This window comes from Emydura macquarii, unplaced genomic scaffold (assembly GCF_026122565.2).
Source record: "Emydura macquarii macquarii isolate MOO-44397 ecotype Brisbane River unplaced genomic scaffold, CSIRO-AGI_Emac_v2 contig_1045, whole genome shotgun sequence".
NCBI classification, from domain to species: domain Eukaryota; kingdom Metazoa; phylum Chordata; order Testudines; family Chelidae; genus Emydura; species Emydura macquarii.
In genome coordinates, this window is record NW_027131182.1 from 14,933,818 (window position 1) to 14,946,416 (window position 12,599).

Here is a 12,599-nt window from a genome sequence, read left to right on the forward strand (position 1 = left end):
GCCTGTGAAGTTTCTTACACCTTTCTCTGAAGGTTGTGGGTCTGGCCACAGTTGGAGACAGGACGATGGCCTAAATGGACCATCGGTCTGATTCAGTAGGGCAATTCCTATGTTACTATCACAGGGTGGTTTAGGCTCCCTTTCCCGATTCCCCTCCTTTCCCCTCCAGGTCACTTGGGCTCCCTCCTCCTGCCCACCTCTAATCCTCATGGGGTTTCTATATTAGTCTGAGTGGCTGGAGTGGACTCAGAATCCAGCTGGGGGGATTAAATCTCATTGATCTTCTTAACTCTTCAACCACTATCCCACTGAATCCTCCTCCTGGCCCTGTCCCAGAATATGGCTGCCACCATAGCCACTTGTTCTCCCAAAGCCAGGAGAAGAAAGAAGCTGGCCCATTAACCTTGGGTGCCAAGAAATTGGTGCTTTGGGGTTGGCTGACAGAGTGAACCTGGGGTTCCTGGAGAGGAACAGAAGATACCACACAAGCCTAGGGGGCAAGGTAATCTAGAGAAGGGTAAAGGAGAGGGAGCTCTGTGTGGGGCAGTGGCCAGGGAGGCCCCCAGAAGGGTAAGGGAAAGGTTGCTCATGGAAGGCCAGGAGACAGGCTCTTCCCGTGGGGTGGGAAGAATGAGGGGTAGCCACAGGGGCCTCCAAGGGGGACATGGCACCCTGCAGAAGGGTCCCACAAAGGGGGCACCACAGTCAAGTAGGGCCCTGCCTAGGGTGCCGAGGGGTAGGCCAGGGAGTCGGGAAGTAGGGGTTTGGCAATCCCGAGAAGAGAAGGGGACGGGGTTTCTGCAGGAGTAGGGGAGGGAGTTGCCTACTGAGCTGGGTGGGCCCTACAAAGGAATAGGGTAGGAGGGTGCTGAAGCCCTGCAGGGCAGTGAGAGGGGGAGAGGGCAGCGGGTTCCTAAGCGGGGTGTTCTCCGCTCATTTGCGCTGGGGGCAGGGGATGCGCGATCCATGGGGAGGAGGTCCCTTGCGCGGGGGGCAGGGGGTGCGCGATCCATGGGGGGGGCGATGCCTCGCGTGGGGGTCAATGGGTGCGCGATCCATGGGGTCCCTGGTCCCTTGCGCGGGGGTCACGGGGAGGGCTGCGCGCTCGCAGGGGAGGCGTCCTGCCCAGTGCTTCAGTCCCTGCCCGTCTGCTTTACAGGGACTGTAATCCCATCAAAGGGCCGGTCCCAGCCTCCTCCCTCCAGCGCCTGTGACAAGCCCCGCTGCTCGCCGCCAGCTGCAGCAGTTCCAGCCCCACTCACTGTCTGGCGGCTGCGGACTCCGGACAGGGGCTGCTCCCCCGCTCCACCGCCACCGACCTGTTCATCCTCACTGGCCGCTCTGGAGTCAGCCGCCCCCCGCACGCTCAACTTCCCCCAACTTCGCTTTCTTTTTGGTGGGCTGAATAATGCCGGCTCCGATGGATTTCCACAGCAGAGCCCGCTGCTTCGCGCTGCTCTTCCTGGCCTCTTGCATTGGACACACAGCCGCTTCCAGGAGAAACATCCCCAGAAGGCAAGGTAAGAAACTCTCGGGGGAGAGGGGCAGTACGAGGGTTTGAAGTAGGATGATATTTGCCGGAGGAAGCCCACTTTCAAGACATTCCTGTGTGTGAAGGCTGGGTGGGTAGGTGGGAAAGAAAACTTGTGCATTCCAACAGCTCAGAGAGGGTTAAATCCATATCACACATCTCCCCTTATGGTAAATCTGAGAGCTGTAGAGTCCACTTTCATTTCATTTTAGCCACAAAGATCTGTGAGTTGAGACAGTTTCCATGTGATCTCAATTACTGGGCACTGGGGAGAAATATCCTCCAGAGGAGGACTGGAACCCTTCCTTGTCTTTAAACATTTATTATTTGATCCATATTGTCAAAATCCCTGTTGTTAACAAATCAGAATGGGTGTTTTTTTCCCTCCTCTGTTTAGTTATTCCTGATGTTCTTAGATTTTGGGGGCATATGTTTTGGTCATTTGCAACATCTCTTCCTGTTTGATCTCTCTGGCCCGGCTGAGTAGTTTGCTTTCAAATAAAACCATGGATTTCTTTAACTGTATGTGATCCCATCTTTTAAAGGCAATTTTAGCTTTTTATTAAAGAGCTAATTAAGAAGTATTTAGCTTGAAGTTTCTATCTGGTCTAATTCTTTTTAAAGAGAGGTGCCTCTATTAAAAGGCAATATAAGTATAATGATGATTTATTTTCTAATTTTTTCCTTTCCTGTCTGAGATGTTAAGTATAAAAGGAAAAAGTGAGGGCAAGGAAAGCAGCAATAATAAAACTGCTCTTAACTGGCTGCGTCTGTTCTGAGTAAGGCTATTGTAAGGACTTAAAATTGGTTTTAAAAATATGTATTTGAAATAGCAGAGGTCTGTTTTGGGAATAATGATCTATTTGAACAGTGGAAAAACTACCACTTTATTTCAGAGTTTACATTCTGCTTCTCAAAAAAGTGCCTTCAGAAATAATGTTTCCATGAGGAGACACTAACAGATGGAAAAATCTGTTAGCATGAAAACAAAATAATGAGCCCAATGCTGTTGCTACTGGAATCAGTAGAAGTTTTATCCTCATATGGCTGCTTAATGTTTTATTGTTTCATGATATTAGTTGAAAATTAACTAGTCTCTCAACGCACTGATGGACCTGCTTCACTCTCTGCTTTCTATTATTGTCTGTCTACTCCTTGTCTTGAAGTGGAGGGATATCAGCATAACATGCAGTATTCTTGGGATACGCATGGTTTCATTTCATTCATTCTGAACATAACACAAGTGCATGCAAATATAGCATTGCGTTGTCTCTTATAGTGCAAAAAGGTCTTCAGCTCTCCATGCATTATCCAGGTAGGCTATCAAATTCCTCTTTGCATAAGTGTAACATGATTGATATCCTTTATTATTTTTAAATTTTAAATTAAATGTGCTCTCTTTTGTAAATTGTAGTTGTGACTGACATACTAAGTACAATATTTCCTATGTAGTCCCCCCAATACACTGTCCAAATTCTGTAAACATATATTTTCCCAATATATTCTTTTTCCAATGTTTTCTTTCTGATCTTTGCTGATTGGCAAGGTATTTGTGGCCACAGAGAAGACAGAGGACCTCATTCTGATCTCATATGCATTAATGCACATTAGCGGAAACTCCACCGAAATCAGTGGATTTACAGAATCAGAATCTGGCCCATTCCCTTTTTTTCCTTTTAATAAAGCCTGCTTCTCTTGACTGATTCACTCAGGTTCCAGTTCAAGAGCCACTGCTACTGAAATAACTGATGAAATTCTAGCAGCCTCCATTCAGAGTAGCATCTGGCCCATAATTATGTCATTGCAGTGAACACAGGTAACGCTCAGGTGAAGCTCCCCGTCAGTAGGAGGTTTACCTGGATAGTGACTGCAGGATTGGCCAGAGTGTTTTGTATAGCACGGTTACTCCCACAGTAGTGAATTATGCAACACACAGAGGACTGGCAGATAAGTGAAAGAAAATGGACAAGAGGAGGCAGACAGTCATTGCATCGAAATGTAATTGTGAAGTTTTTGTAAAGCATATTTTTGAACAGTGCATTGGACCATGATATGGGACATGTTAAGTTACAGCAAAGACTCCATTAGTCCCCCAAGGGCCATACGCTCCCTTTGATCTGCAGTAGAGCTCTCACTGACGTCAGTGGGATTTTTGCATGTGGATCAAGGGCAGTATGTGGTCCTTGGTATTTAAAAGTTAGAGGCCCAAATACTGACCAAACTTTTATTCCCTATGTAAACTGTATTGTTTTCAGTTCCCTGTTGTACTCAATAGAAATGTAAACTACAGAGATGAGGCACAAGAAATGGTAATGTCACTAGTTTGCCAACTTGCTAATTGTATTTGCATAATTTATAAGATAGTAACAATTATAGGAAATACTGCTGGCTGCATCAAGGGGTTCCAAAACATGGAGCCATATCCTGGTCCCTCTAAAGTCAATGTAAGTCTTGTCATTGACTGTTCGGATCAGATTTGGCCTAGTGAATCAGATTAATTGAAAATTTGACAAGTGCTATATATTTTACTTGGCAGTTTAAAATGATTGCAGGAATGGCTCTGTAGCTTTTGCATATTTTCCACAATTTTCTTCTTTAGTTTTCACAGTTAATATTGTTTAAAATTAATCACATCTTTGTCACTCGCTGTTGTGAAAAGTGCCAGTCCAGTTGGAAACATAATACTTAAATACAACCTGAGCTTAAAGCCTTTATTGGACAGATGGCTAATTTTACTGGTGTGACCTTACCTCTTAGGGATCTAGTCCCATGATCCTTGGTTAGCACAATAGCTGCCACTAAGCATTGGAATAAATTAGATGGACAGTGGTTGCATTAAAAAAATTAGATGTATAGTAACAATATCACTTCTAAAGTTTATATATGCAAATATGGATATATTTATGAAGATATCATTTAGTGATAGTCTCTTTGTGTCTCTCAATCGTAGGCTAACACACAAGAGAATAATTGATCTGTGGAAATTTATTGATATGTGTTCAACTAAAGCATCTTTAATGATGGAAAAAGAAAAACTTAAAATAATTAATTTCCTCTGCAATAACATATTCATAGTGTATACACAACACTTTTACTGGTTGGTCATATTATGTTGATACAACTTCATTTTTTCTATCTTAAAGTGATCCTGTTTCACATCCAAAATGATTCGTTTTCTTGCTTCTCCATTACACAAAGAGATGCCACTTATTTGTGGCAACAATTTTACAAAATCTGTGAAGACATTTGAAAACCCACATTGCTGCAGGAGTTAGAGAGGGAAATCCCCTGGGGAGTTCATCTACAGCAGTATGTAATTTAAATCCCACATACATGCTGCCAATGGCTATTGGAATTGTAGATTTCCAAGAAGCCTCAGACTGAGTCCATGCTGTGAAATGTCATTTTCAATCCACTGAGAACAGGTATAGTTCTAGGTAACATGCAGCTCTGCTTCAGTCCTATTGTTTATCATATGTTGGAAGGTTAAGAATGAAAGACAACTATCATTTACTCTTACATCAAAAAGTAGTGGGTGAGAAAGAGATAAGATAGTAAAAAGATTTTTTTTCCTCTGCCCTTTTAATACCAATAGAAAATGGGACTTGTACAAGAATTGCATCTGAGGTACAACCAAAAAGGTCAGATTGCAAGAGAAGTGATAAAACCAGTTCATCTTCGATAATGAGATCTGACTGAGAGGTCTTGAGGGTCAGAAGAAGAAAGGTAGTCAAACTCTCTTCAGATTTTCAAAGTTTTCATCCAGAGTCTGGTTTACAAAGATCAGTGTTGTAGTCCCCAGAAAGTGACTGAGAGAAAAATCTGTTTGTGAAGGTAAAAATTAAAAAAAAACAAACAAACAAAAAAAAAACACAATAAAAATGGTACAAATACAGCTTATTAAATAAAACTTCAGGAATGAAAACTCATGTGGTCAGATTCAAAACATCCTGATGACTGCAAGACTTATTTGAACATTTATTTACAGTCACATTATATATTTATTATGTATGAGGAAATGGAACATCAGGCACATTTTTAAAGTGGTTAGAATGAAGCTAGAGCCAGCGTGTGACAATAAATTGAATAGGCTGGAATTCCCAAAAGTCTTGAACTTTTATGTTATTTCAAATGTCTCTCTAAAGACCAACATGCCTACAACAACATTGTATACATCTCTCTAAAGCTGTCACTAGAGTTTAACATTCAAACTATTTTCTTGCTTTTGCTTTATGCATGGTCATAGATTTTTGCTCTGTGTGATACTTTTATTGCAACTCTCAGTGGACTGGTTGCTGAACTAGCTTAATCATACTTTACTCCATGGTATAGTAGTAATAAGAATATAATGGAGCTTAATGGTACTCTAGTTGCATGGAGGGGACAGCAGACCCCTTAGGTTGATGTTGGCTCTCATTAGTGTTTGTAGCATTAATATGCATAACAATATACTGTATTGTTACTTTTTTTGTGTGTCCCACAGTATAAAATAAAAGTCAAAAGCCTGTACTTTATAAGGCTATTGAGTAGGGCTGCACACAGAAGAAAAGATTCATATTCATTTCTGGTGCTTTGAGATCAATTTTCGATTCTGTCTACGGATAAATACAGATCTCCTGACTAACATGAGTTTTCCATTGGTGTATTCCACTGGCTTCACTGCTATGAGTGACAGGAGGCTCAGCCCCCTAATCTGTATGGACCAGATTTTTAAAAATTTTCCACACTCACCAGCAAAGCCAGATTTTCAGAAGAAGCCAGCTCCCAAGTAGGTGCTAAAATAAGTGTCCAGATTTTACAAAGAGCTCAGTGTGTAATAACTGAGTTCTTTAGAAAATATGACCACAAGAGGAGCTTCTGGTAGGTAAACAGTTTTGAAAATCTGGCTTTTTAGATGTCTAAATAGAATCTGAACAATTTTGAAAATTTGGCTCTATCTGTGTAGAGAATGTTGTTTTCTCTGGAAAGGAAACGGCTTTCTGTTATGTTTTTTTAAAAGTGATTTGGATTCTGCCGGACAACATTATAGCCGAGGTCCAAATGTGTGGCTCAAGGGTTGCAGCTCATTTTCATAATTAGTTTTTCATGCAGATCAAAGGACAAGGTTGATTTATTGTTGGATTTGGAATATTTGTGAGAAAAGAGGTGAATGTGGCTTTTTGTGGGGCGAGCAGTGCCAAATGTAGAGGGTATAGCTCTGTTGGTGAAGATGCACATTTGTGGACTACATATAATCTAGATGAGATGATTAGTTATCTTTGGGGAAGATTATTATATACTGATTTTTGGTTTAGGCTTGTGCAGGTTCCAATTTATATATTCATTTGATTGTTTTTCACAGTCTCTCTTAAAGGGACAATGGCAATTTAAAAATCATAGCCCCAGTATTCCTTTAACTTCTGATTTACAGCACTGGAGTCAATGGAATTATACAAGAGGTCATCTAGTCCATCTCCCTGTGCAGAGGCAAGACCAAGTGTGCGTACACCACCCTTGACAAATGTTTGTCTAACTTGTTCTTAAAAACTTCCAGTGAAGGGGATTCCATAGCCTCCCTTGGTAACATATTCCAGTGCTTAAATATCCTTATGGTTAGAAAATTTCCCCTAATACGTAACCTAAATTTCCCTTGCTGCAAACTAAGTTGATTGCTTCTTGTCCTACTTTTGCTGGACATGAAGAACAACTGATCACTGTCCTCTATCATTCTACTCATTATATCACTGTTAATGGCATTTAGTTAATGTATGCTTTGTTTTTGTCTATTCCACTTTGCACTGAAGTGCATATCCCTGCCCACCCCAATCCAGTAATCAACACTTTCCTCTTAAGAAAAAAAAAGAGCTGACAATAGATTTCTCCTTTCCCCTCACCCAGTCTGCCCAAATCCTCTACAAAGGTTCCACACACATGGTTTTTCAGAGGACTGTCCGCTAGACTCATAGCCAAGATTTTTGAAGGCATTTCCAAACAAGAGTTGGTGTGGGGACTCCCTTCATCTCACTGGAATTTAAAGTTAGCTTAATGCAAACAGAATAGTCTGGTTCCTGACAGTGCTCTGAAGAGGAAGGATAGCCTTGGAGGTAAGGCATTAGCATGGGTCTGGGGAAATATTTTTTAATTTCCTGGTGCTGTCACAGACTTCCTCTGTGACCTGGGGGAAGTCACTTAATTTTTCTGTGCCTCAGTTTTCCATCTGAAAAATGAGAATAGCAATACTTTTCTTACTCTCACCATTTATCTGTCTTGCCTCAGTAGATTATAATCTCTTTGTGGAACAGCCTGTTTCTTAGTGTGTGCTTGTTCAGTGCCTAGCACAATGGGACCTCGATCTCTGTTAGGGATTGTAGGCACTACCATAATAAAGAGAATAATAATGCTTGAAGGTCTTCTTACCCTCCAAGTCTTCCCCAAGAGATGCTCTGCTGTGCCAGAATTGCCACTGTAGCATTTCAAGTGTGGGCAGGCCCTGAGATAATACTTCTGAGCTTCCCTTTGTATTTTATTTCCTGGACTGATCTTGCGTTAGAACTCAATCTTACAAACAGTTACACCTGTAAGTAACTTTACACACATGAGCAGCCCCTTTGATTTTTAATAGGACTGTTAAGTGAGTTAAATTGCTTGTAGAACTGTTTGCAGGATTGGGCCCCAAAGCAAGACTTTGGGCCTTTTCACGTTCTATCTATCATTGAGTAATTGAAATACTAATGTGAAAAGACCACACATACATTTACTCATATAAGCTCCCTTTAAAAGCAAAAGGGTTACTCATGTGAATAAAAAGTTACTTGAATGAACAAGTCTTTGCAGGAATGGGACCTTAATTTGGTGTATATATATTCAGCTAATATTATAGAAAAAAGCACATTTTAAGGATTAAAGAATACACAAGTCAACATAGTTATGCCAACCAGAAGCATTTGCCAAAAAGTACATAACGTCAACCAGTGTTGTGTGATCATTTAATCAAAGAGTTTTGAAAGCACAGGCATGGGATGGTGGGGGGCGAGTTATGTTTGTTGTGTGACCTTGATTTCAAATTTCCTGATTTTTTTTTTTTAAACAAATAAATGATCCATCTGGGAAACTATTATTCACATGTATAGTCCTGATTCCAGTGAGCGGGTCCATTGAAATCAAAGAGAATACCCATCAGAATACAAGTGTCCAGGATTGGGCCCACAGAGTATCATTTTTCCTTTAATTTTTTTTGTAATGACACACACAATTTAAAAGGAAAAATGTATTTAGTTAGCTGCTCATTTAAAAAATAAAAATAAAAAGCACCTTTGCTTGCTTTAATGTCCAAACCAAACAAAAAGGCTGGATATTGTTTCTTTGAACTTATAAAAAGCATTCACCTCTGGGGTGAACCAAGCATAGTTTCATTCCCAAAGGTAATTGCTTCAGAAAGGTATAAGGCTGAAAATAAGGGCTTAAAATGAAAATGCTGTTTCAACTTTAACTAGAACAAAAACAGTTAATGATGCACTCTGTAGTAATTCATAAAACCACTAAACCTGATGTGTATAGTGTAGAATACATACAGTGAGTGGCCCCATCATAGGAAATCCTTACACATGAGTAATGCCACTGAGTTTAATGCAATACATTCGTGAGTAAGGATCACTCATTTGAATAAAGGTTTGCAGGTTCTAGGCCATGAATGAAGAATTATCTTTCCCTGTGAGAAATCTGTTCCAGCAAGATATTGATCCAGGGAGCGCTGTATTCAAAAACAGTATAGCTACTTATCAGGTCAAAGGAGAAATGTTTTTTTCCTATTAGTGGTAGGTCTTATCTGTGTAGTGTGATACTCAAAAGATATAGGAACTGTATAGCAAAGACTTTTCTTACTAGGAGATCTCTCATCCAAACAGTACCAGAAGCCACTCTGTCTAGCTTTCAAACCTAGATAAGATCAACCATATTAAAAACAGAACAGACCTGCTTGTTCAAGCACCCATCTACTCACAACTTTCTGTGACTCTCAGATACTGTGGTGATAAGTGCCTTGCAAAACCCTAGGACAAAGAGATAGATAATCTCTTTGGTTCATGATGAAGTTATATGTCTGTTTTATCGTTATTTGAGTTTGCTTTACAGTTAATATAACACTTTGTAAATCATTGCGCTGGTGACATTGAAATCTGAAAAAGGTTATTCTTGTAGGAAAAGAAGGTTGAGCAGTGCTCAATCTGGCTAACCATGTCCAAGTTCTTAGTGGATATGCAGACGTGTATCATACCCAAAAAGATTTTCAGATCTGAAAGAATTCCAAACCAAATTACCCCTCATGCTTCTCTTGATTTTCAAAGTCATTTAAAATTACTGGCACCTGTGAGAATGATCATGCAATCAAATTCACATCTGTGAACATTTAGAACATCACAGTTTGATGTGTCTTTCTAAAATTAGTGGAAATGAACACACTGTGAATGTTCAGCATGCTGTTTTCAAATACAGAAGACACTTAGTTTCTTCTGACGTGTCAACGACATTATTCCTAGTATAAAGCTTTAAAACAAAGCTGGTTTTGAGTTAGCTGAGCTCAAAATCATCTGAAAAAATCCTTATTATTAGGGTTACCAAATTTCAGGTTCCCAAAAAGAGGACACTGCCGGAGATGGGGAGGAGTTGAAGGGAGGGGTACAGTTGAGGATGCTGGAAGTGTATGTGTGTACTGTGTTGTACTGTGTGGGATGTTTGGGGGAGGGGGGGACTGAAGGGGTGTGTTTACTGGAAGGTCTATTGGGGAGTGTTGGAACATGAATTTGGGGGATATGGGAAAAGTGTGTGTGTCCTGGGAGGGATACCTAGGTGAAGCTGAAGTGGGACTTGGGGGGTGCTGGAGGGGTGTGTGTGTGTACTGGAAGGGGTACCTGGAGGGTGTTGAAGGTGGTATTTGAGGGGTGCTGCAGGGGATACCTGTGATAGCGTTGCCAACTTTCTAATGGCTGAAAACCAGACACCCCTGCCCCGCCCCTTCCCCTCCCCTGAGGCCCCACTCCAGCCCCGCCTTTTCCCCCCAAGCCCTGCCCCCGGGTCGCTCCTCTTCCCCCTGCCCACCATTGTTTGTTCCCCCATCCTGGGATTCATCTGCCGCCTGCAGAGCAGTACTGGGAGGAGCTGATGCGGAGCCTGCCTGCCCGCCTGCCCATTTGGGCACGGAGGGGAGATGGGTCAGTCCCTGAAGCGAGGGGCTGGGGAAATCAGGACACAGCGGGGTGGGTGTCGGTCCCTGGAGTGAGGGGCCAGGACAGGGGCAATTGAGGCATGGTGGGGCAGAGAGGGGATCAGTCCTCAGAGTGAGGGGCCAGGGTGGCGGAATCAGGGTGTGGCAGGGCAGGGAGTGTTGGTGCCTGGAGCAAGGAACTGGGCTGGGGCAGTCAAGGCACAGAAAGGGCATGGTGGGGGTCAGTCTCTGGAGCAAGGGGCTGAGTCAGGGACAATCAGGGAACAGTGGGGCAGAGGGGGGCTCGGTCCCTGAAGGGAGGGACGAGGGGCAATTTGGACATAGCAGGGCAAAGGGATGGGGGGGTCAGTTCCTGGAGCATAGGGCTGGGATGGGGAAATCTGGGCACAGCGGAGTGGGGCTGGCGCCGGTACCTACCTTTCCATTGGAGAGGCTGGTGCCAGTCCAGGAGCTAGCCAGCCACTATTCTGTGTCAGCAGCTGAGCAGAGCAGCTCCTTCAGGCCCCAGAAGCAGCTGCTGCTCTTCCCGCCTCGCAGCGGCAGAGGCCAGTTACTGCGGGTAACTGGACTTTTAAGGTCCGGTCAGCAGTGCAGATAGGACACTGCCGGGTTCCCTTTTCTCCCGGACTTTCCAGTCGAAAACCAGACATCTGGCAACCCTAACCTGCAGCATCACTCTCGAGGTGCGGGGCAGTGTCACACTCTGTCACGGTGGCAGGGTGGCTGGTACAAGGCCAGGATGCAGCGTGAGCTCGTCCATCAGCGCCTCCCTGTGGGTCCCCCACCCCAGGGCTAGGAGCCAGGGGCTGAGTGGGCCGGATCCGGAAGCTGTGGCTGCAAGGAAGGGGCCAATCCGCTGAGGATGCAGGGGATGGACCGATGGGGCGCAGAGAGAGCTGTTTCTGAGCTGCGAAGTCTGGCCTGCAAAAATCCTTCCTGGACATTGCCTCTTATTTGAAAAACCTGCCCACAGTGCCCAGATAGAGGGAAAGGCTCTGGCCGCAGGGAGCCTTTTCTGTTGCCAGTCTTTCACGGACACTTGAAGGTGTGGACACCGCCTACTTTTCAACTACACATACACTAAATGTCACTGCCAGTGGTTTGTGGTGGTGGTGTGATCTGAGTTGTTCTTCTCGAGTTAAACTCTCCCATCTATGAGAGCACATGCAAGACCTGCTGCATCACTAAAATCCTGAAGTGGTAGGATAGAGCACCCATGCAGGACCATACATGCTATGGTCTCTATGCTAACTCAGCACAGGCCAACATAGAGCTGGGCCAGGGAATGAACTATGTTATTTTCTCTTGTGTACATCCTTTGATGCAGGATACAGAGGGGCAGCCCCTGCTATTCCAGATCATAGGCTGGAATAGTCAGGAACAGAGGGACCGTGCTGCGTGTCTGGTGGCCTGCCTCCAGATTGGAGAAGGAGGGGTAAATTCCACCCTTTTCACCCCTGCTCAGTGCCCCACACACAGTGCCTCAGTTTCACCTTTTCTTGTTTTCATTAGTTAACCCACAGGCCCATCAGAGAATTTATCATCTAGATGTATCTGATTTTAGATAGGTTTTTTTGGCCTATGTCAATGTTGTGCAACACCACCAGCAACAGGAGGCACTGGCTGAAGAATGCATTTGCTAAAAAGAAAGCTGTGTAGTGCTTATCATCATTTTCTAAATGCTTCAGTGGTTGGGAGATTCCTGCTTTCTTACGCAGTGCTGCTGAATAGTAGTTGAACCAAACTTGAAAAAGATGAAAAGATGCCACGTTTTTTTTATTTAAGACTTCCTGACTTTTGTTGATTTGTCATGCCATCTTCATCCCACAGCACTGTTTGTTTAACCTAGTTCAGTCTGTAGAAATCAAA

At 43.3% G+C, this 12,599-nt stretch overlaps 1 protein-coding gene across 1 annotated transcript in view; it reads left to right on the top strand.

The window, feature by feature from the left end:
- Positions 1–1,023: 1,023 nt before the first annotated feature.
- EGFLAM (EGF like, fibronectin type III and laminin G domains) overlaps positions 1,024–12,599 on the top strand; it is an 84,783-nt gene continuing 73,207 nt past the window's right edge. Inside the window, 1 exon segment of the mRNA XM_067545354.1 lies at positions 1,024–1,520. Coding sequence (XP_067401455.1) covers positions 1,024–1,520 — 497 coding nt within the window.